We start from the raw sequence: 24,390 nt of genomic DNA on the forward strand, positions 1-24,390 counted from the left end.
CAGCTTAAAGAATATAAGAAAAGGAGACAGAAATGGTGAGGAATGTCAGGAACACCAAACAATGTCATACTGGACCCGATTCATATGTTCCCACTTCAGATATGAAGACCACTATGCAAAGCAGCCCTATAACAGAAGGTACTCTATTCACTGGAACAGCATATTAATAATAACAGAAGGTACTCACAATGGAACAGCAGGGTAATGATGTGGCGCAGAAGATATTCTAACAATGGAGCAGCATGCTGATAATGATATGACGGCAAAAGAAGGTACCCCAACACTGGAGCAGTGACAACAAATTTAACAGACTAAATAGAAGTAAAAAGCAATTTTAAGGGGATGTGTCAACAGGGGTAAGTTCAGAAGTCACTAACAACTATACAAGACGCATTCAAAGAAATGCTCATTTCTGGGTGTAACCTTGCTGATACACACATTAAAGTGCATTAAAATTCTTACCAAGCTAGTCCTTTTCAGCTTTAGTCCCTGAGGAAGCATTTATTAGCTTTCAATTTATTTCAGATTAATAACCAGGTAAGCAGTCTGGCTGACAGACCCTTTTCAGCGAAGACCTCTACATCAGCATTGATATTGCTAATGGCCCCTTCCCTCTCTACCGCTCAACTTTCCTGACCCATTTGTTTGATCTGACAGTATAGAGGAGTAAGCAGCCTAAGCCAGACATGCAGAGGAATTGGAGGAGTTGCAATAACTAACCTATATGGAAGGTCTGATGACACATTCTTGCTGACATGTGGAGCACCCACCATGTCTGAAGCAATAAAAAACTTCTAACCAGTGATTCCAAGGCTACAACAAATTAAATAAGATCATTACAAGCTGATAAGGAGGTTAGTTCCTTGAAACTTTTGATGCCCAATATAGTAATGTAAATAACAGAATTAACAGTTTACTATTTAAGTGTGATAGTGTGAGAAAGTACAGTTGTGTACACTTACCATAAATGTAGATGTTAGAGTGTATTCACTGTTGCAGTCATTACATTTGGGTAATCTGATGGCAGGTTGGCCTGATTAAAGTCTCTGGTCCTGCGTCGGTTGCTGTCCCTTCTTCCATGACGTCAGGCTGTCAGGGGTATAAAATATGCAGCCAATGCCATTACATCAGTCTTTCTTGCCGTGCGGTGCCCGAAGCAGAAGTAGTTTGCAAGTGCCAGTCGGCAGACTCCTGAAATTTTCGTTTTTGAGTTTCAGAACCGAAGTCTTCAACTAAAAGCCAAGTACCCAGTTGGAACTTTTTCTTGCTCCTTACCGATGTCAGTAAAAGTTAATTGTATTAACTGTGGGAAGCAAATACCTCATAAGGATTTTCATTTGTACTATATTCCTTGCCTAGGCCCTGACCACGACATACCTTGCTGTCGGTCTTGTGCTTTATTTAAATCAGTGCACTATCCGTCGTTGGTACAGTTTTGCTTCAAAATATTTTGGTTCTCTGTTTAATTATCCAGAAATTACATCTGTTATCCATCAGACTACCGGAATACTGAAAAAATGCAAAGAAAAAAAGACAGAGACAGGCCTTTGAGGTCCAAAACTGCCGACGACAATTCTCCTAAGCCAGTCGCCAGTACTCAGTGAGGCACTTTCGCAGCCCCTGAAACCCACTACTTCTGATTCGCAGGCATCTACTGAGTACAACAGTACAAATGGGTTTTAAATATAGTGTCAATGATATAGACTTCATTTCCACACGCTACCAACTAAAAATGGGTGGCCAGACCTGCCCCCAAATCAGTGGGCAGAGGCTCAGAAACAAGAACTTTCCCTCCTGAACACGGGGGCTATTCAACTAGTACCAGAAGAGGAAAAGGGACAAGGTTTCTATTCCAGACTTTTCCTGGTACCCTTAAAAGACAAATCATGGTGTCCAATTCTGGACCTGTCTACTCTAAACACCTTTCTGGACATTAAATTCAAGATGCTGACTCTTCTCACCAGTTACTTTCTATGCTATGCAAGGATGCCTGGTTGGCAACTCTAGATTAAAGAGGCTTACCTGCATATCCCAATCAGGAAATCTTGCAGAAGATACCTACGCTTCAAAGCAGGCTGCATGCATTATCACTTCTCTGCATTGCCCTTTGGCTTGTCTACTGCACCCAGGGTATTCACACAAAGTGCCTGGCTCCAGTAATTGCATTTTGCAGGCAAAGAAATATTCAAATATATCCATACATGGACAATTGTCTAATTCAGGCAGAAAACCAGGCCATTCTTCTAAAACATCTGGTGTTTGTAAAAAGAGTTCTAACTTGTCTAGGGTACACCTTAAACGAAAATAAATCACAACTGGTACCCTCAAAAAAAAAATTTACATTCCTGGGTGCAAGCTTGAATACAACTGCCCAAATGGCTTTCCTTACGCCAGAAAAGCAAATTCATTTGGTGACTTACTTCAAACAGGTGGCCACATAAATACTGCTATCTGCAAGGCAAATACTGCAAGCCTTGGGGTTCATGGCCTCCTGCATTCTTCTAATTCCATATGCAAGACTGCATATGAGGAAACTTCTGTGGTACTTAAAAAGTTTATGGAGTCAACATTGTCACAGCCTGGAAACCATGATTCCTATCATACCTTGCCTGCGCCTAGAGTTCCTATGGTGGGCAGAGGCCTGCCACCAAAACAAGGGACTGCCATTCACACCACCCCCTGCCGCCCAAACCATAGCTACAGACACATCAGACTATGCATGGGGGGGGGGGCTCATCTGGCAGGGAAGTGCATTCAGAGCAAATGGAGCCCAAATCAAATACACCTTCATATCAATCAAAAAAGAAATGCTAGCTGTACAGAATGCACTGACAGCCTTCAAGGACTACCTTCATCCAGAACAATTACTGATAAAGATGGAAAACACCACGGTTATGTTGTACATAAGCAGGGGGGTACACATTCCTACCCCTATGCAGACTAGCCATGGCATTGTGAAACATGGCCTTGGGCTACCAAGTACAACTACAAGCTCAATTCCTGCCAGGAAAGTAGAATGTTCTGGCAGACTAACCAAGCAGAAATCTCATGGACCCACATGAATGGAAACTGGAACCACAGATTTTCAACATGTTGACACGCAAATGGGGGAGCCCAGACATAGATCTTTTTGCCTCACCCCAGAACTACCAGTTGGATAAATTTTGCACAAGAACTCATCACAAAAAAGTGGATGCTCTCTCCTTCAGCTGGAAAAACCTATAGTCTATGCCTTTCCCCCTCTGCCTCTGCTCTCAGTCAAACAGGACAAACCAAAAATGATTTTGATTGCTCCAGACTGGCCTCACCAACACTGGTACCCACTCCTACGCAGTGTGTTGCACATTTCACTGTGGCAACTGCCTCTACACCTTCCTTACTTGTCTCAGCAGGAGAACCAAATTCTGCACACTCAGCTCCAAACATTGAATCTTGCAGCTTGGCTAATCACTTAAATCCCCCCCTTACCATCCCTCAGCAAACCTGTGATGGATGTTATTTTGGAGGCGAGAAGACCTAGTACTAGAAAATCTTATGCTGACAAATGGAAAAGATTCTGTGCCTGGAATCAAACTTAAGGGATGAGCACAGCAGTACCAAAGTTACCTCAGATTTTGCAGTACTTAACTGAGATACTTCACGAGGGCCTGTCTTTTTCTTCCATAAAAATCCATGCCTCAGCCATTTCAGCTCATTACAACACAGAACCCCCCCCCCCTTCTCTCATCCTCTTCTAAAGCAGTATTTCAGAGGAGCCAAAAACTTGAGACCTCCCAGGAGAGCTCCAACCCCTGCCTGGGACCTTAACTTTGTATTGGAGAAAATCACTCTACCTCCTTTCGAGCCAGCTGCTACTGCAGACTTAAAATTTCTTTCCTGGAAAACAGCCTTCCTTTTAGCAATCACTTCAGCTAGAAGAACATCTGAATTACAGGCCCTTATGGCAGTGGAGCCTTTCATCATCTTTCATGCAGACAGGCCGTCACACAGGACCAATCCATCATTCATGCCCAAGGTGGTAGCCAGTGTGGCTCTTAATCAGTCCATTCATTTGCCAACTTTCTTTTCCAATCCACAGAACAAGGGGGAGCAGATTTTGCATTCATTGGATGTACACAGACAACTTAGATTCTACCGATTCTACCTGGACAGGACTAAATCTCGAAGAAATTCTGAACTGCTGGTAGCATTTGCTGCAGGGGCAGATGGGGAGGCTATTTCAAAGCAAACCATTTCTAAATGGATAAGCCATTGTATTCATTTCTGTTATAAGCACCATGGAAAACCTATTTCAGAAAAGGAAATTGGTGCTCTCCATCAAATCATTCCTATGTCAAAAAATATAAGGACCGATTCTGGGAGAAAAAAACATACACATTTTAATACGACAAAAAGAGGCATAAATACAGTCTTCAGGCTTTAGGTTTTCATGTAGGCTTGGCACCCATTGCTGCTAACATTTACTATGTTCATCTCTTTTTGATGCATTGTCATCTTTTTCAAGTCACTACTTACAAATGAAAGGGATGCCCATAAGGGCATCACATACCCTGGCCTGCTCTAATGTAAAATGGCTCTGCTTGAGAAATATACATATGCATAGCTTTCTTTGCCTTGTATATGGTATGATTAGTTAAAGTCTGTTCTTATGAAAAGTGAAAACATGCCTTGGCTGCAGTAGGTGGCATGACCCATTCCACCCTCTGGTTTCAATTCCTGCATCCCTTAATTTAATATGTTCTGAGATCCAACAACATAGGCACAAGTTATGAAGTTTCAGTGAAAGGGTCCACTGAACAAAATGGACCAAACGCACAGTTATCCTCTGCTATCCATGTAGTCTGTTACTGGTGACACATAGGTAACTTGATTTCTGTATAGTCTGGAGAGATTTCTCAGTTTGAATTGTTGATCTAAAAGGCAGTTACATACAGAACTGTAATGACTTGCAACTTACAGGTTCTCCTGGGTTAGTTGTTACTATTAAATTATGATCCAAGTCAACTAACTAGTGAGGACTCCTTATGAAAATGGGACACATTGCTACAAACATATTCCAATTTTTATATAGTGAATTTTAAGGCCTGTGAGGTATCTGATATATGGTAAAAATGTTATGCCTCTGTAGTTAAAAAGAGGAAAACAGATAATCTAGATAAGGAATGTAGTTAAACCAGAAACAGTATACATGATGATATGCAAATCCAGGATTGTGATCCACAGGACAAATCTTTTTTTAAAACAGTAACACATATTTTCCTGATATTTTCCTAACTAGCAGCATTAAATTAATCCATATAAAAATGACAAAGAAAGATGTAAAAGCATCAATGTTGTTACATTAACTAATTAGAAGTAATTTTCAGGGTGTGAACAATGCAATATATATGTATTACAAAGTAGATAAAGTACCTAGAACTAATGAAGAAGAATCATAAGTATTAAGCCTGTTAAACAGATTGTATTTTATTAAACACAATTGTGTACAACTACCACCACCAGTAAGCTGTCAAAACTCTTTCTACAAAGAAAAAAGCCCAATACAATAACTTTCATACATGCACATACGGTATAACTAAGCAGAAAGGGAATGAACAAATGAAATCCTGCTTAGACTGATGTATTACAGTGTAGCATACTTTTTTCAGCAATACCTGCTCAGTAATGACTTGGGCAGCTTCAAATGGATCATGGCACTGACTGATGACATCACAGATCTCCTGATTGTTCACTATGAAGTTAATCCCATCTGTTGTAAGGATCAGGAATGCATCGTCTGCATGATGTATCTGCAATTTCAGACAAACTAATTAAGAACTCTGAGTATTCAAGAAAAACAGTTGCCATTTAAATCGGTGCATGTTAACTGTATCACAGACAATATCCTTTACTCTGCAATGCCAGCCTACCACTTCAGTTAACTTTCTCACACTACTCCTTAAAATGTAAGGAGCATAAACTCCCTGTATAAACTGTAGCGGCTCTTTATTCTCCTTTGAAACAACCTGTTTTACTAGCTTTGGTGCAATCATTTTTACCAAAGCATGCTAAGCTAAATACAAGTAACCTTGTGTTGACAGGCCCTTGATACATTTCTTCAGTACTGTTCTAGTCTGGTCATCCATATGCTTTGCTTTATTGCTGATGTTAGCAAATCAAACAATGCCATCTCATGCATCATTTTTAGATACTACCAAGCAGTTTTTTACATTTGCTTTTCACTGGTAGCAGATTTTAGTAAAGGAAATTCTCAAAAAATAAGTAAGACAGGTTAAAAAAAAAAAAGTGCCATTAATAAAAGTCGTGTATTCACCATAACGTTCCATCTGTGTGGTCCATTTCCACAATTTCTCAAGTGATGGGTTCAGATCAGAGACTCTGATTTGACTAGGCAACTTCTTCCAGAGTGTAGGATCCTAGAACTTTCAAACTCATCTATTTACCCATAATGCCTCACCCACCTAACGTACCTCAGATAGAGTTTGCTTCCCCTAGATACAAGAAGACAGTGGTAAAATAGAAAAAAGGAGAAGCTGGAGCTCAAATAAGGAACAGAGGTTCCTATATCAGTCTTGCATCTCTCCAGAAGTAAATAAGGAGGGGAGGTAGGTGAGTGAGGAGTTGACGTATGAAAACAGACACAGATAGAACGTTATGATGAGTACATAACTTTTTAATCTGTTATTGTCATTTTCATTCATTCGACTGATAGGACAGAGTTCCCAGCTAACACTGGAAGATCCTAAGGAAGAATACTGCAGAGCACTGTTGGGCCAAAAGCTGCTCTGTTTCCCCGAGACCAGATCCAATTTGTCTACACCAAACTACCGAAGAAACCACCATAGACCTAATGGAATGAGCCCTAGGTGGTTTTGGTAAAGAAACCCAATTTTCTTAGACCTAATGGAATGAGCCCTAGGTGGTTTTGGTAAAGAAACCCAATTTTCTTTTTTTTTTTTTTCGAAAACATTTCTGCTTTCATTGTAAATATACGCAAATGTACATATAACAAATACAATAAAACAATAACAAAATTAATTACAATATTTACATCTATGATTATCATTTTAGCCATGAGAAGTTATCAGTATTTGTTCGAAAGGTTTTCCAATTTTTGCCATACTATTTTTTTTTTATGAGTAATGTTATTAGTTCTATAATAAATGATTTGCAGTTCTTTTTTACAAACAACTTTTGCTAAATTAATAAAATCTTTAAAGATCAAATCTTGTTTACTTTTCCAGTTCAAAAGTAATAACTTTTCTGGCAATTGCAAGAATTGACCAGAGTAACTGAATATGAAATTTAGGTATTACATTAGATATAGGAACATTGAATAGGATTAGTGAGTTAGAAATATGACAGTTATCAGACCATAAAGCATTTACAAAACATCTGAAGTCTTTCCAATATTGAACATTTCTACATTCAATGAACATGCGAACCCAGTTTGCCTCTAGTAATTCATCACATTTCCAACATTTACTTTCACTATTTTTGAGTACAAGATTTATTTTAAGTGGAGTATAGAACTCCTATTCATAAATGTCCATGTATACAAATCGCCAATATAATGAAGAACGGGTACCATACATAGAATTCAATAACAAGTTTTTTGGATTCATCAGATATTTGTTCTCCATTAATCTTTGCATAGTAATTCCAAAAATCGAGTCAAACTTTAGAGTGTCTTCTCTTAGTATCTTGTAGATACGGGAGATAATTTTTGATTATCTGTCTTTTCAAGACACAATTCCAAAAATCGAGTCAAACAGTGTCTTCTCTTAGTATCTTGTAGATAGGGGAGATACTTAAATTTTTGATTATCTGTCTTTTCAAGACACCTAATAAAAAGCTGAATCAAACTAGGTATAGATTCAGTCTCTAGGTTGATTGATACTCTGTTTTCTATAAACTGCCGTAATGAGTGTATAAACAAACTGTCTTGACTATTATCAGAACTACATTTTCAATAAACTGATGCAAGAATATCAAGTTCTTTTCCTTTAATTTTTGCATCACATTGCTGTTGAAAGAATCAAGGCAATCAAGGGAGTATGCTACAGGGAATATAAGAAATTGTAATTACAACATTAAATGATTTCTATCAATTATATTTTTAAAGTTATTACAGATTTGATTAATGCCATAAGAAAAATGATCAAACTTATTAAATATTCACGTAAAAGCCAATGAACTCTACATATTCCATATTGTTTCTTAAATTGATTTTCTATAGTTCTGACATCAGTTATATGAATCTCATGTACTGTTTTTCAGTCAGACGTATAGGCAGGTGTCATCCAATGTAATATTACATTAATTATAACAGATAGGCTAGGGAATGCTATTCCATTACTGTTCCAAGCTCTAATGTGCCATTTATATGCAATCCTAGGTTTTAAGGGGAGCCATAAAAATTTAAGTACCATGGAATCTTAATTTTTTAAAGAAGGTTTTGGGAGGGGGTAGTATCAATGACTGCATATAAAACAAAATTTTAGGTAAAATCATCATTTTAATTAAAGAGAGCATATCCTCCATTGTGAAGAACATTTTATTCCATCTTTTGATTAGTTCGCTAATGGTGGTTATTAAATTATTGTAGTCTAGTTGAGTTTAACAGACTCTTTCCATGTGCTCTTTATACAGAGACCCAAATATTCTAATACATCATTCTCCCAATTAAACAGGCTATTCTCTCAAGTTTTTGTTGATCTTTTTGTTAAATTAGTAATTTTTTGGATTTGTTATGATTAAATCTAAGCCCCAAAATTATTTCAAACTTGCTTAAGGTATTTTTAAACATCATGCAAAAAACCATCAATATCACCCAACGTTAACATATCATCAGCAAATAATTGTATCTTAGGACAATAGTCCTTATTAAATTTGAAAGCCTTTTATATTTTGCTTGTTTCAGATATATGTAGCAAAATGTTCCATTGAAAGAGCAAACAATAATGGTGACAAAGGACAACCTTGTCTAGTTCCGTGAGGATAGACATGATCAGATTTTCACATAAGCTTGTGCCACACTACAAATTTTCATTAATAAGTTGACAAAATCTGAGGAGAATTCAAACCAATCAGAATTCTTTGCAGCCAAAACCAACTAATAGAATCAAAAGCCTTTTCTATGTCTAGGCTGATGCCATGTCTATTAATGACAGTAATTTAATAATGTTATCTTGTACTTCTCTAAGAATGAATCCAGTTTGATCATTATACATTAGATTATGTAATATTTCCTTTATCCTATTAGCTAATATTGTCATGAAAATTTTATAATCAGTTTTTAGTAATGAAATGGGCCTATATGAATCACAAGATTTGGGGTCCTTTGGATTTGGGGGAGATAACGGAGTATTTCCACAATGGGGGTATTATACACTTCTGCTTAACTATAGTAAAGGCACTCAGTTTTCTTTATTATATATTCAGGAAAAATCTTGTATAGTTCAGGAATTATCCCATCCAGTCCTGGAACTTTATTATCTTTTATTTATTTATTTATTTATTTATTTTTTGCTCTTTCACTTCTGTTAGCATTATTTGATTATTTAATATGTTATTTTGTTGGAATGATACCTTAGTAGTTATATTTTATTTTATTTATTTTATTTTATTTTACTTTACATTTGTTTACCGGGCTAGTCTAACTGGATACATGTCCATTTTCAGTAGAGGCCCGGGGAGAAAAGCTCCTAGATACATACAGCTAATTAACTTATTTCTATCTATGAGTAGCACAAATATGCAAAAGAAAAAAAAAAAGAAAAAAAAAATAAGCATAAACAGCACTAAATTACAGGATAAAAATAACAATTCTAGCTAAATAATCTGTATAGGATGCAGTAAGTAACTATAGAGCTAGTCAGGTTTGGAGCAATGACATAGCCAGTGAGATTTGAGATACACTTTCAGATTGTTTTTGAAACTGGAGAGAGAGGGAAGTGTAGAAATATCATTTGGTAGAAGATTCCAGGCTTTCCCTACAGTATTAGAGAAAAGAGAGTCACTGGGCTTGTTGTTTATTTTGGTAGTATGTGTTAAGAGTTTATGTGAGGACCTTAGGGAATCTAGGTTTTTATAGGGAGTGATTAGTGTGGATAGAGCAGGTGTTTTGGATGGTGTGTAAAGGGTTTTGTGAGCTATAGTTAGTTGATGGAATTTAATTAGGTTCTGTAGTTCAAGCCAGCCTAGCTGTTTTAGATTGAGGCAATGATGGGTTCTATAAGGGTTTCCTGTGGCAAATCTGGCGATGTTATTATAGGACATTTCCAGTTTGCTGAGATTGTTTTTAGAAAGTTTAGTAAAGATGGGTGAAGCATATAGAAGAGGAGATATTAGATGTGTGTGCTATTGTTGTACGAGCAGAGGGTAGGAGAAAAGATTTAATCCGATACAGGGAGCCTATTTTTCTATTAACAGATTTAATAGTATTGTTTATATGTATATCAAAGTTTAGTTTATTGTCGATGGTGACTCCTAGCAGTTTAGTGGTAGGTTCTGGGGATATAATAAATAGTATTGTTGGTAGAAGTGACTGAGAAATCTAATGTGGGGAATTTACTGTTGGGAGAGAAAAGAAGGAGTTTAGTCTTTTTGGGGTTTAAGAGAAGGCATCTATGTGTAAACCATTTCTCAACTGTGCTGAAGACTTGTTGGGTAAGGTGTAGGAGGTATGAAGAGGATGAGGCTGAGCATATAAGTGTGGAATCATCTGCATATTGTATACAAGAGGCTTGAGGGATAGCCAGGTGGAGATCATTGATGAAAATGGAAAAAAGTAAAGGTCCAAGGATGGAACCTTGGGGGACACCTAGGTTGACTGGTAGGTGGGTAGAGAGACTTGTGCCATAGTACGGCCTGCTGTCTTTTGTCAAGGTAGGACTGGAACCACTTAATGGAGGATGTGTCAAGTGATAGGGATTTTATTATGGTGATGAGAATTTGGTGATTCACCATATCAAAAGCTTTAGATAGGTCAATGAATAGGGCAGAAGAGAGTTTGTTTAGACTACGGTGTTTGTTGATAATATCTGTAAAGGAGAGAAGGGCAGTGGAGGTACTGTGTGAAGGTCTAAAACCATGCTGGTAGTTAGCTAGAAGATTATTTTGTGTTAAATGTTGAAGTAATTGTTTATGGATGCATTTTTCCATAATTTTAGCTATAGGTGAGAGGAGGGCAATTGGTCGAAAGTTGGAAAGTTCAGTAGATTGGCCACCTTTGTGGAGGGGGATAATATGGGAGATTTTCCAAATGGAGGGGATATAGCTTTCAGTAATGGTTCTGTTGATTAGGATTGATATAGGGTAGGCAATGGATTTAGCGGCTAGTTGCAGAAATTCTGCTGGTAGTTGGTCTGCCGAGGGAGAGCATGGTTTCAATTTCTGGAGGAGGGTAAGTACATATGATGTAGGGATGGGTTGAAGTTGGAAGGAAGGAGAAGAGTTTGTTTTATTAGTAGGTAAAGTGAAATTATCAGGGGAGAGCTGGCTAGCTAGTGTTTGTATAGTGTTAGTGAAGAATGGGTTAAATTCATTAGCTATATTTATTGAAGTTTTGTGTTCAGTATTTTGAGGGCTAGGAGTGGTAGTTTGCCCTGGGTGGAGTAGTTGGTTGATGCTGGACCAGAACCTCTGTGATTTGGTTTGATTTGCTTGTTGGGAAAGTAGGTAGAAATTCTTTTTATCCGATATTACAGCTCTTTTTGTTTGATTTCTTAGTTGTCTGAAGGTTTGTTGGTGGATAGGACTTTGAGTCTTTTTCCAAATTTCCCAGTGTTTGTTTCTATCTTTGATTTTTTGTTTGGTTTCTTTAGATAGCCATGGTGCAGGTTTGTTTTTTGTTCTAATTTGTCTGGTAGGGGCATGGCGGTCCAGGATGGTAAGAAAGTTGGAGTTAAAGTAAGTAACGGCATCGTCTAAGGATAAATTAAGCAGTGGTAACCAGTTACATGCTTTTAGTTCCATCTGGAATAGTTCTGAGTTAAAGTTCTTTTTGGATCTGATGCTTATTGTGGATATTGGAGAGGGACAGTTGGTTTTATGTTTGATGATGTAGGTAAGTGAGTGGTCACTTAAATCATCTGGGAGAGTTCCTGAGTCATAAGTATGGGGAGGACGGTTAATAAGAATCCAGTCTAATAGGCTAGATTTTTTGTTGGATCTATTTATTCTGGTAGGGGAGGTGATAGTTTGGGAATACCCATATAGGTTTATGTGGTTAGAAGGGAGGTTACTGCAGAGGGAGGTCCAGTCTATATTTGTATCACCTAGGATGATAGTTTCTTGAGGTAGGTTTTGGGATAGCCAGGAGAGAATATTTTCCATAGTTGCTATATTGTTACCAGGGGGTATGTATAAACAGATGATATAGATAGATTTGGAGTTGTTGATAAGAAGCTTTGTGATAAGAATCTCTGCATTGGAGTCTAGAGGTGGTTTGAGGTTATGGGTGGTTAAATTTAGGCAAGGTTTATATAGGATAGCAACTCCTCCACCTTTTTTGGAGGTTCAGTAGAGTCTTAGGATATTATATCCAGGTGGGATGATCTGATTGTCCTTGGTTGTAGGTTTTAACCAAGTTTCAGTTAAGCATAGAATATCAAAGGAGTAGACTTCAGTCAGGGTTTGTAATTGTGTAACTTTATTGTTTATGCTGCGTATATTAAGATGAGCAATAGAGAGAGAGTTAGATTTTTTAGAAAATATATGGGTAGGAAACATTTTGGAGTTGAGGGGTGAGGAAGGAGAAAGTGAAGGTCCTGGGTTTGGGTGGATGTCGCCATCTATTAGAGAGAGCATTAGGTTTAGAAAGTAAAGGTTATGGATTCTACAGTAATGAAATAGACATTTCCTGGGGTTGAGGTTATTATATTTTGTGTGCTGTGTTCGATGAAATTTCGGAAATATGTATTTAGAAGTAAATGTGATATTAGCATGTGTTAAATTTGGGTATGGGTTTAGTGAGATAGTTTCTGTTTTGGGATAATTTTGTAATGGGTCAAGTGGGCTTTCAAGAAAGGTGAGTAGATGAGTGAGAATTAGGGGAGGTAGGAGTGAAAGTATTAGTACGACTGAGATAAAGGGTGAGATATTTTGATTCTTCATTGTAGGAGTATTAATTGGAACTATGTAGCTAGAAGCTAAACTATCTTGAGAGGAGAAGGGAGAGAGGACAGTATCAATTATATTTGGGAGGGAATGTGTAGGGTGTAATTAGGGAAATAGATTGCTGAATAGTGTGAAAGGATGAAGTATAAAGAGAAGAGTGTTTATGTAGAGTAAGCTGAAGGGACACGGTAAGTAATAGGATAAAAGTGGTGGAAAGGAAATTAAGTGTTTGGACAGTGATGAGAGAGGAAGGGGTGTGGTGGAGGAGGTGTGGTCTAGGAAGTATAAAGGTAGGACCCCTGGGGGTGGGTGGGAATTGGGGGTAGGGAGGGGAGCGGAGGAGCCCAAGAGGGCTTAACGGAGCGGGTAGAAACAGTTAGTGAAACTGTTTCTAAGGAAACAATCAGAAAAGCTGTATACTAAGGTAAGTCAGCAGTATGTAAGTGCTGAGATAAGTGAGGAGTCAGAGAATAGAGTCGGTGGATGAGACCGGTAGGAAAAGAGTGAGGAAGTAGTAGGTTTGGTTAGGTGGTCATAAGAGTCCAAAGAAATATGAAATGAAGCAAGTGGGCAGGAGGTACACAAGAGATTAAGCTGAGGTTTAGGGGTGAGACCTATGGCTGGGTTTGCTATTACAGGAGATAGGAGAGGGGGAATGTGAGGTTGTAAAACTAGGGAGGGGTGACTACAAGTAAAAAAGGATGTCTGTGTAGGTTAGGAGGTAAGAGGGGCACTAATATGTTAGGAAAGGGCGGTGGAGACTGCTGTCTGTGCTGGCCTGAAGCCTGCACCTGGTTTCCTAGAGGGTTTATAACAAAGATTTACAGAAAATTATTGGCAGGATAGAGAGACCAACAACATACTTTCTTGTTAACGTGAGACGGGTTGTGGGGAGATTAGGCTTTGTGATACCACTGCAGGCATTCAGAAAGAGTTCATTCCACAAGGCAGGTATGTTTCAAAGAGACTAGTGCAGGAAATTGCACAGGAGAGTATGGTGCTGGGAGGAGAGAGAAAAAAAAATATATAACAACAATGGAGTGGGGAGCAAACAGCAAAGAGTTAGGACATGATTGGGTATGTTTGTTAACATTAATAACAGTTATTATTGATACATAACATAAATAGCAAGCTTGTCTATATAAAACAGTAGCTAAAAAAGAAAAATTATACTGCAGTAATATACTGTTTCAAGCTCAGTAATACCTTAATCCACAATTCCACTTTAGGCTAAAAACAACAAAAATCTAGATATTAACAGTATCCATATATGCAAGCATTTCAACATAGAATTTGCAATATCAGGACTCTATAAAAAGGCTTGGTAGTCCAATACCATCATATTTAAGACACAGTATCTATTAAGAAGGATTGACACTATACACCTCTATCCGTTCAAATATGTATAGGAATAAACTGAATAATACTGCAGACTAGGAGGTATAGAGTATTGCAGTTAACTAGTGAATAACACCATAGAAGATGCAAGTTTCTATGTTTGGTTAATGGGTTCCTTATAGGATAAGGAAGCGCAACAGCGCTGTCATGGGAGTATGTCAGCTTTAGCACAAACAGCTCAAGGAGCTCTCCCCAGTTAATGTAGGGTTATGTTGCCCAGAGGAGCTAGCTATATGGTATTACATGGAGTACCCGAGTACCTGCATGCTTAGAAATGCTCAACATGAGGAGCGGTAGCCATGAAAACCTTAACAGAGTATAAAAAATAGTTGAAGATAAAATTATTTAACAAGTGTAATCCTAGGTAAGGCACTCGAACTGTATTGAGTAGACAGCTAAACCGTAAGAGTCTTGACACATTCAGCGTGTCTTTACCTCTCAGGCAGAACAACCAAGTCCTTTTGCTGTCGCAAATTATGCTTTTCAGAGCAAGCGTATGTTAGCGAGGCTTAAGCAGGGAGGCGTTAACTACAAATAATACATCTATGGCAGTTAAAGTTATGCAGAAGCGTTAACTGCAAAAAAAAATACATCTAAGCAATGTAAAGGTATGCAGAAGTAGAATCACAGGCTTTATTTTCTTGAATAAAAGTATTTACTACATTATCCGTCTCCAAAACATGGAGGTGCTTAGGAGAAATGGCAGTGGAATTTTTAACCAGATTGTTTAATGAAATTTTGGAAAGTCAGAGGATGCCTGAGGAGTGGAGAAAGTGTTTTGGTACCTATCTTTAAGAATAAGGGTGATGTGCAGAGCTGCAGTAACTACAGAGGGATAAAATTGATCAGTCACAGCTTGAAGTTATGGGAAAGAGTAGTGGAAGCTAGGTTAAGAAGGGAGGTGATTAGTGATCAGCAGTATGGTTTCATGCCAGGAAAGAGCACTACAGATGCAATATTTGCTCAGAGTGTTGTTGGAGAAATACAGAGAAGGTCAGAAGGAGTTGCATTGTGTCTTTGTGGACTTAGAGAAAGCATATGACAGAGTGCCTAGAGAGGAGTTGTGGTATTGTATGAGGAAGTCGGGAGTGGCAGAGAAGTATGTAAGAGTGGTACAGGATATGTACAAGGGTAGTGTGACAGTGGTGAGGACTGCGGTGGGAGTGACAGATACATTTAAGGTGGAGGTGGGATTACATCAAGGATCAGCTCCGAGCCCTTTCTTATTTGCAGTGGTGATGGACAGGTTGACAGATGAGATTAGACAGGAGGAGCCATGGACTATGATGTTTGCAGATAACATTGTGATATGTAGTGAGAGTAGGGACCAGGTTGAGAAGACCCTGGAGAGGTGGAGAGGAATAAAGGTTAGCAGGGCTAAAACAGAATATATGTGTGTAATTGAGAGGGAGGATAGAGGAATGGTGAGGATGCAGGGAGTGGAGTTGGTAAAGGTGGATGAGTTTAAGTACTTGGGATCAACAGTTCAGAGTAATGGTGAGTGTGGAAGAGAGGTGAAGAAGAGAGTACAGGCAGGGTGGAATGGGTGGAGAAGAGTGTCAGGAGTGATTTGTGACAGACGGATACCAATAGGAGTGAAAGGGAAGGTCTACAAGAGGGTAGTGAGACCAGCTATGTTATATGGGTTGGAGACGGTAGCATTGTCGAAAAGGCAGGAGTCAGAGCTGGATGTGGCAGAGTTAAAGATGCTAAGATTTGCACTGGGTGTGACTAAGATAAATGTAGATGTTAGAGTGTATTCACTGTTGCAGTCATCATACTTGGGTTATCTGCCTGCAGGTAGCCCTCAGTTAGCTTGAATATCAGAGTCTTGGGATTTCTGCATCGGATGCAGTCACCTCTTCCATGACGTCAGGTCATCAGGGGTATAAAACATGCAACCAACACCATTACATCAGTTTTTCTTGCCCAGATGTCATGAGCCCCCAAAATAAGAAGCAATTAAATGGTGTGGAACACCTCCGGTAAAAATAACATAGCCATAAGATATGGCCAAAAAGAGTAAAGGTAGAAGGCATAGAGAAGTTAGGGGGCTGGAGGGAGGGTAACCAGGACTGCTACAGTGAATACACTTGAACATCTACATTTATGTAAGAGTATACAACTGTACTATGTTCTTCGTGTTTCACTGTTGCAGTCATCACACTTGGGTGGATTCCCAAAGCTGAGGAAGAGTGGAGGCAGTCAAGAAATATTAGGGCTGGTTAGCAGGCCTTGTAAGACTGCTGTGGCAAATGCAGCTCTGGATTTAGAAGAGACAGGTAAGTGGTAATGCTTGGTGAAGGTGTGTACAGAACTCAAGGTTGCAGCTTCCAGATGTCCCTAGTAGGGACTCCCCTGAGAAATGCTATAGAATTTGAAGTAGCCCTAGTGGAGTAAGTTTTGATCCCATGTGGGATAGGTTTTCCATGGTGTTTGTAGCAGAAAACCTGTGTGCTATCCATTTGGAAATGGTTTGCTTTGAAATGGCCTTGCCCTCTGCCCCTGTAGCAAAACTGACTAGCAGCTGGTCAGTTTTTCTGAAAGGCTTAGTCCTGTCAAGGTAGAACCTGAGCTGTCTGTGCATGTCCAAGGAGTGCAGGATCCTTTCCCCTTTATTCTGAGGATTAGGGAAGAAGGTTGGTAAATGGATGGATTGGTTTAAAGCCACACTGGATACCACCTTGGGCATAAATGATGGGTTAGTCCTGAGGGAAACCCTGTTAAGGTCCCAGGCAGGATTGAGAACTCTCCTCGGGGGTCTTAAATTGTTAGCTCCTCTCAGGAACTACTTGATCAGAGGGTGAGAGAAGAGGGGTGGCTCAGTATTGTAATGAGCTGAGATGGCAGAGGCATAGGCCTTTGTGGAGCAGCTCTGCTAGGTAATTTAGGATTTGAGGTAAGGTGGACACGGTTGTGTCCTTTCCTTGAGACTGGCTCGAAGAACAGTATCTTTTCCACTTTTCTGAATAGGATTTCCTAGTACTAAGACATCCAGCACCTGTTTGTTGAGGTTGCTGTTGGTGTACTCTGGAAACAAGCCAGGCTGCAAGGTTCAGAGTTTGCAGCCGAGGAAGCAAAAGCTGTCCCTCCTGCTGGGACAGCTGAGAGAGGGTCTGATGTAGGTGCCAGGGTGGCACTGCTGTCAGACCGCGTAGGAGTGGGTACTAGTGCTGGTGTTGCCAGTCTGGTGCAATAAGGATTGTCCATGGCCTGTCCTGTTTGATCTTGAGAAGTACTTTTGAGAGGAGGGGCAGAGGGGGGAAGGTATAGATTGAGAGGTTTTCCCATGTAAAGGATAGGGCATCCACTTTTCATGCTTGGCTGTGGGGATTTCTGGTGCAGAATTTGCTCAATTGGTTTTGGGGGGAAGCAAAGAGGTCCACCTCTGGTGTCTCCCACCTGTGGATTAGAAGTTTGAATGAGCTGGGTTCCAATTTCCACTCGTGGGTCCAGTAGATTTCTGCTCAAGTCGTCTGCCAGTGAATTTTGTTTGCCTGGCAGGAATTGAGCTTGCGGGTGCACTTGGTTGCTAAAGGCTGTGTTCCAGAGAGCCATGGCTAACCTGCAGAGTGGGTAGGAATGAGTTACCCCATGCTTGTTTATGCACCACATAACTGTGGTGTTGTCGGTCTTTATCAAGAGTTGTCCTGGAAGGATAAGGTATTTGAAGGCTATCGGTGCATTCTGTACAGCTAACATTTCTTTTTGGTTGATATGCAGGTGAATTTGTCCTGGGCTCCATTTGCCTTGAATGCATTTGCCTGCCATGTGAGCCCCCCATGCATAGTCTGACGAGTCTGTTGTCAGGGTTTGGGCATCAAGGGGTTAAGTGAAAGGGAGTCCCTTGTGGTTGCAAGCCTCTGCCCACCAAAGGAACTCTGTCTTTAGACAAGGAATGACAGGAAATAGAAGTTATGTTCTTACCATAACGTTCCATGTTAGTTGTCTTCTTCTCGCCTTCTTCTTGCTGGATGGGTTCGGAGCCGACCTCGGCTCCGACTCGGCCACTCTAAAAGCTCGAGAGTTGGTTCCACCGGCTCGAGGCTCCCCTTATATCCCACAATGCTAGGCGTGAGTTACCTCAGATCTTGTTTGTAAGCTAACCCCAGCTTATAATAGTATGAGAATAACTATAAACAAAGTCCACCTCTAACCAGGGAGAAAGAAGGGTGACCTATATCCTCATCCAGGAAATATGCACAACAGCATATGCCTAATAAAAGAGGTGGTAGAAAGAGAGGTCACAATCACAACTCCTCTAGGTCTGTCCAGGCCAGGGGGCAGGAGGATGGGACGCAAGAAGAAGGCGAGAAGAAGACAACTAACATGGAACGTTATGGTAAGAACATAACTTCTATATGTTAAGTTGTCTATCTCGCCTTCATTCTTGCTGGATGGGACCGCGTCCCTAGCACTTGTCCCGGGTGGCCTAACGGAACAGACTCCTGAGAACAGTGGAACCAAAGTTAGCTCTATGCCTAGAAGCTAAATCCAACTTATAATGAGAAATGAAAGTGTGAGGAGTAGCCCAAGTAGCCGCTGCACAAATGGTGTCAATAGGCAGTCTGTCTTGGAAGGCTAAAGAAGTAGCCAAAGCTCTGGTGGAATGGGCCTTAGGTTTATTAGGCAGCTTTTGGTGTCTAATTTCATATACAAGGGAAATCAGAGATGTTAGCCATCTACATAATGATACCTTTGAAACTGAAAGTCCCTTTCTGCCTTCTGCATAGGAGACAAACAGCTGGTCAGAGTTTCTGAATTGTTTTGTTCTATCCAAATAGTACCTCAACTGACTATGAACATCTAGCCAGTGTAATTTTTGTTCAGACCTATTGGAATATTCTGGAAAAAAGACAGGGAGGTCAATGCTTTGATTTAGATTTGACGTCGAGACTACCTTAGGCAAAAAGGACGGGTTCGTTCGTAAGGATACCCTGTCCTTATGAAACAATAGATAAGGAGGTCGACAGCTGAGTGCTTGAAGTTCTGAAACTCTTCTAGCTGAAGTAATAGCTACCAGAAAGAGAGTCTTCCATGATAGCAATTTTAAAGAACAGGAGGCTGCAGGTTCGAAAGGGGGAAGAATCAAAGTAGTAAGAACTAAATTTAGGTCCCAAGGAGAAGGAGGATTTCTTATAGGAGGTCTGAGAAGAAAAACTCCTTTCAAAAAGGCTTTGCAAAGCTTGTGGGACATTAAGGCAGACTCAGAAATACCCACATGAAAGTTAGAAATAGCTGCCAATTGAACTTTAAGAGTAGAGGGAGATGAACCTGCATGGAAGAGTTCAGCTAGAAAATCAAGGACTATTTGGATGGAAGCAGTGAAAGGATATATGTCCCTTCCTTGAGCCCAATATGTGAAGCGTTTCCACTTACTCAAATAAATCTTCCGAGTGGAAGATTTATGGGAAGCTATCAAAATATCTCGAACGGAGTGAGATAATTGAGGAAGCCTGGCTAAGGTTGGAACTGGAGGAACCAAGCAGTGAGGTTCAGAGAGGGAGGGAGCGATGTAACTGACCCGACTGATGGATCAAAAGATCTGGAACTAGGTCCAGATGCCAAGCTCGCTCCAATAGAAATTGATGTAGAAAGGGGAACCACACCTCTCGAGGCCAGTAAGGAGCAATGAGGATCAATGAGGCCTTCTGAGCGATAGCTTTCTGTATCACTTGAGAGATTAGTGGGAAGGGAGGAAATGCATACAGAAGTCCCCGGGCCAAACTTGGACTAGAGCGTCTCTGCTGGGTTGGCCTGGTAAAGGGAATAGAGTGAAATAATCTCTGCACTTGCTGTTTTGGGGAGTAGCAAAAAGATCGCAGCAAGGCTGACCCCACTTGAGGAAAATTTCTCTCACAACAGAGTCTTTCAGAGACCACTCGTGAGGCATGAGGATAGCTCTGCTCAACTTGTCCGCGATTTGATTGGACTTCCCGGGGATGTGCGTTGCTATCAGAAACCGCTGAGAAGAAAATCGCCCATTGCCACAATCTGAGTGCTTCTCGACACAGGGGGTAGGACCTGGTTCCGCCTTGTTTGTTGATGTACCACACTACAGACATATTGTCTGTCTGGATTGCAATCGTTCCCAAGGGAAGAGAGTCTTGAAAGGCTTGCAACACTAAAAGCACTGCTCTCATCTCCAGAACATTTATGTGCAAGTGGCATTCGTTTGGTTGCCATGTGCCCTGGACCGTCCTGCCCTGATAATGCCCCCCCCACCCGATCAGGGAGGCGTCCGTTGTCAGAGTAGCAACTGGAGGGGGTGGAACAAAGGGTCTTCCCAACAAGAGCTGAGGGGAAGACCTCCACCACATGAGATGATTTCTACACGCCTGCGTGATCATAATGGTGTGGGACATTGGAAGTTGCTGGTATGACCATTGTGTAAAGAGCATCCATTGAAGGATTCGCATGTGGAATCTGGCTAATGGAAGCAGAGGTATGGCCGCCGCCATAATTCCCAACACTTTCAGCACTAACCTGGCTTTGATTCTGTTGTTGTTGAAAAGGAGTGAGACCAGTTTGTGTATGTCTGTTATTCTCTGATCTGTTAGTCTCAAGAGACATGTCTACTGTGTCTAGATTTGCGCCTATGAAGGTAATAGTACGACAAGGCGACAAAACAGACTTTTCGCAATTTATTGAAATGCCTAACTTTTGACAAATGTGAAAGGTGTAATCCCTGGCCATCAGAAGGAGATGCTTGGTGGGAGCTGTGAGGAGCCAGTCGTCCAAATATGGAAACACCTGGAATCCTTGTCATCTCAGGTGAGAAGCTACCACTGCCATGCATTTGGTAAACACCGGGGCAGTGGTGAGACCAAAGGGCAGGGCCCTGAATTGAAAATGACTGGTTCCCAGCCTGAAGCGGAGGAATCTTCTGGAGCATCTGTTCATTTTTATGTGATAGTACGCATCCTGAAGGTCTATAGAGCACATCCAGTTTCCTTTTCCCAATAGGGAAGGATGGACTGCAGCGTGACCATCCGAAATCTTGTTTTCTTGACTGATCTGTTCAAGATACTGAGATCCAAAATTGGTCTCCAGTCCCCTGTTTTCTTTGGAACTAAAAGAACCTTGAGTAGATTCCGGATCCTTGCTGGTCTGCTGGAACTGGTTGAATTGCTCTTTTGCAAGCAGCTTTGAAATTTCCAAAACCGCTAGATCCCTTTGAGCGGGTGGAACATCTGGAAGGGATTTTTTTGATTGGTTCGGAATGCGAAGAAAGGGGATAGAATAGCCTTCGGAAATGACGGACTGTACCCATTTGTCTTGAGTCAGGGATAGCCAGGCTTCTGGGTACAGTGACAATCTTCCCCCGACTGCCTCCGAAGGTGGGCAGTCGGGCAACACCTCAGGGATGCTGAAAGGGCTTATCAGAGAAGGCTTCTCGATTGCCCTGGTTCTGCGGAGCCCCCCTGCCTCGAGGGCGACGTCTACCATTGTTATTCCCGCCTCTGCCTCTGGCGGGGAAACGACTTTGTGCGTCAGGCGAAGTCCCTTGAGATTGTTTATGGAACCACATTTTCCCACTTTTCTGGCCTTTGGGGTAAGGCCTAGAAGGAGTAGAAAAACGGACTCCGACGGCAGAAAGAGTCTTGCCATCAGTCTCGCACCTAGTCAAGGTTTCTTTCACTTGAGGACCAAAGAGGGATGATCCATCAAACGGGCAATTAGTGAAAGACGTCTTGAAGGGGTCCACAAAATTGCATAGCCGCATCCAGGCATGCCTACGTAAGGCCACACCCGTCCCTGCGGCCCTACTCGCTCCATCAGCCGCATAAGAAAGGAGGCGCATGGAGGAGTTGGCTATGGAGTTAAGGGTAGCCAGCTGAGTGTTCATCTTAGCTTGAAAACCCGCAGCTGTAGGGTCCTTCAACATGTCACTCGCTTCTTTAATCAAGTCCCTTTGAAGACGAGTAAAATGGCACAGGTAGTTCAGTGAACGCATAGCAAATGTCGCTGACGAGAACATCTGCTTCCCGTACCTGTCCATGGACCTAGATTCCTTGTTAGGTGGATGGACAGGTACTGAAGGATCAGCTAGTTCCTTCTTAGTGGCAGCAGCTACCACCATAGCATCCACAGAGACTCCTTTTGTCAAGAACTGTTTGTCTGCTGGTGCCGTTATGAATTTTGAGGGTCTCCTGGGAGTGGGGTCCACTGAATCAGGAGCCGTCCATGCCTTTTTAGCTACCACCTGCATGAGGGGGTCAAAGGGGGGGAGACACCCAGGAGGTGGAAGGACGAGAGCCAAACGCCTCAAAGTACACAGATTCATCCTCCGAAGGGTTGAGGGCTGGCCAATTTCCCCTCTGAGGATTTCGAGAATGTCTGCAAAAGAGACATCTTCAGAAGGGGAACGGGGGAACCCTCGGAATCATCTAAATCTGTGTCAGATGTGATGGACTCAGGTGAGTCAATGTGTTTCCTCTTACACTTCCTCTTCCAAGGGGGCTCTTCTGCCAAATCAGGAGGCGCCACGGAAGAGGATGAAATCCCCACAGGGGGTTCCTGAGGAGCTGGCTCTCTGCGGTCCGGGATGAGGGAGTGAGTCGACTTGACCTGAGGCACCATAGAGGGAGGGGTGGACGGAGCCGACTGTGGAGTAGAGCCAGGCTCTAACACACTCCGCATGACCTCGAACGCACCCCTGTCAGGCAAAGCCAGAGGTCCCCGCTCCGAGAAGCTGAAAACCTCCCTCGGCACCGACAGTGATGGCTCCGAGGCCGATGTCGGAGCCGAACTCACCAGCGCCGAAGCTCCGAGAGGAAGAGCGGGGTCGGACAAGGGTCCGATGCCACTCACCCCCTCGGAGCCGACGAGGGAAGTTCGGCGCCGAGATTCTTCGAAAGAAGAAATCGGAGCCGACGATGGAGCCGAAGACATCTGTATCGGCTCCGACGCTACCACAGTCTCGGTTCCGACACGCCCCGGCTCCGAGCTCAACGGAGTCGGAGGAGGAACATATTGATGGACAGGGGCAGGCATCGACTGATGAGTCGGGCTCTGAAGCATTTGGGCCAGTGCCTCGGACTTAAGAAGTCGACTCACTACCCTCTGAAGGTCATGATCCGACAGCCTCGATGACCTAGAGGAGTGAGATTTATGGCTCCGTTCAGACAGCAGAGGAGATGCTGGAGCCGAATGAACGGAGCCAAGGGATGGTGACCTAGATCTCTTCCTAGATGTCGGCTCCGAAGGTCTGGTCGGAGCCGACAAGGGAATTTCTACTACCTCGGCTCCAGCCGGAGCCGAGGGAACCACAGAAGCTGTAGACTCCGGCTCCAGCTGGAGCCGATGCAGACATAGGTTTTGTAGCTTTAGGTCTCGGCTCAGTAGCTGGAGCAGAGGACCTAGAAGCCTTGGAGGGCTTCCCAGAGACAGAAAGGGAATCCTCAGGCTTAAGTAGACCCCTTAGGATCAACTTGTTCTTTCTTTCCTGCAGGACCCTGGGGCTGAAGCCGTGGCATACAGCACAGGAGTCCTGCAGGTGCAAAGGCCCCAGGCAGTAGACACAAGAAGTGTGACCGTCTGTCAGAGACATTTTCTGACAGCACGCATCACACTTCTTGAAGCCTGAGACCTTTGTGTCTTTAGACATCCTAGACAAGAAAGTGTAATCACACACACTCAGACACACTGATTACACTAATCTTATTTTAAAACTCAAAAATAAAACAATTAACTAAAAGTTTTAATTAAGAACAACACACACACACCACTAGGGAATGGGGAAAGGCCAGAAGGCCCGAGAGAGAACTTTAAAGTTCTTGTGGGAAAAAAACAGGATTTTCCGAAAAACAAGGGTAGAAATCCACTAAACTAAGGGAAAAGTAGTTAAACTTAAAAATATAGGGGTTT

General features: G+C 41.7%; 1 protein-coding gene across 1 annotated transcript in view; it reads right to left on the reverse strand.

The window, feature by feature from the left end:
* The window catches only part of PPM1K (protein phosphatase, Mg2+/Mn2+ dependent 1K), a 334,062-nt gene that overhangs the window by 182,960 nt on the left and 126,712 nt on the right, over nucleotides 1-24,390 (reverse strand). Inside the window, exon 6 of the mRNA XM_044061323.1 lies at nucleotides 5,655-5,789. Coding sequence (XP_043917258.1) covers nucleotides 5,655-5,789 — 135 coding nt within the window. The remainder of the gene's footprint in view (nucleotides 1-5,654; nucleotides 5,790-24,390) is intronic.

The sequence above is a fragment of the Protopterus annectens genome, chromosome 2.part0 (genome assembly GCF_019279795.1).
Source record: "Protopterus annectens isolate FY-2018-M chromosome 2.part0, PAN1.0, whole genome shotgun sequence".
Classification (NCBI taxonomy): domain Eukaryota; kingdom Metazoa; phylum Chordata; order Ceratodontiformes; family Protopteridae; genus Protopterus; species Protopterus annectens.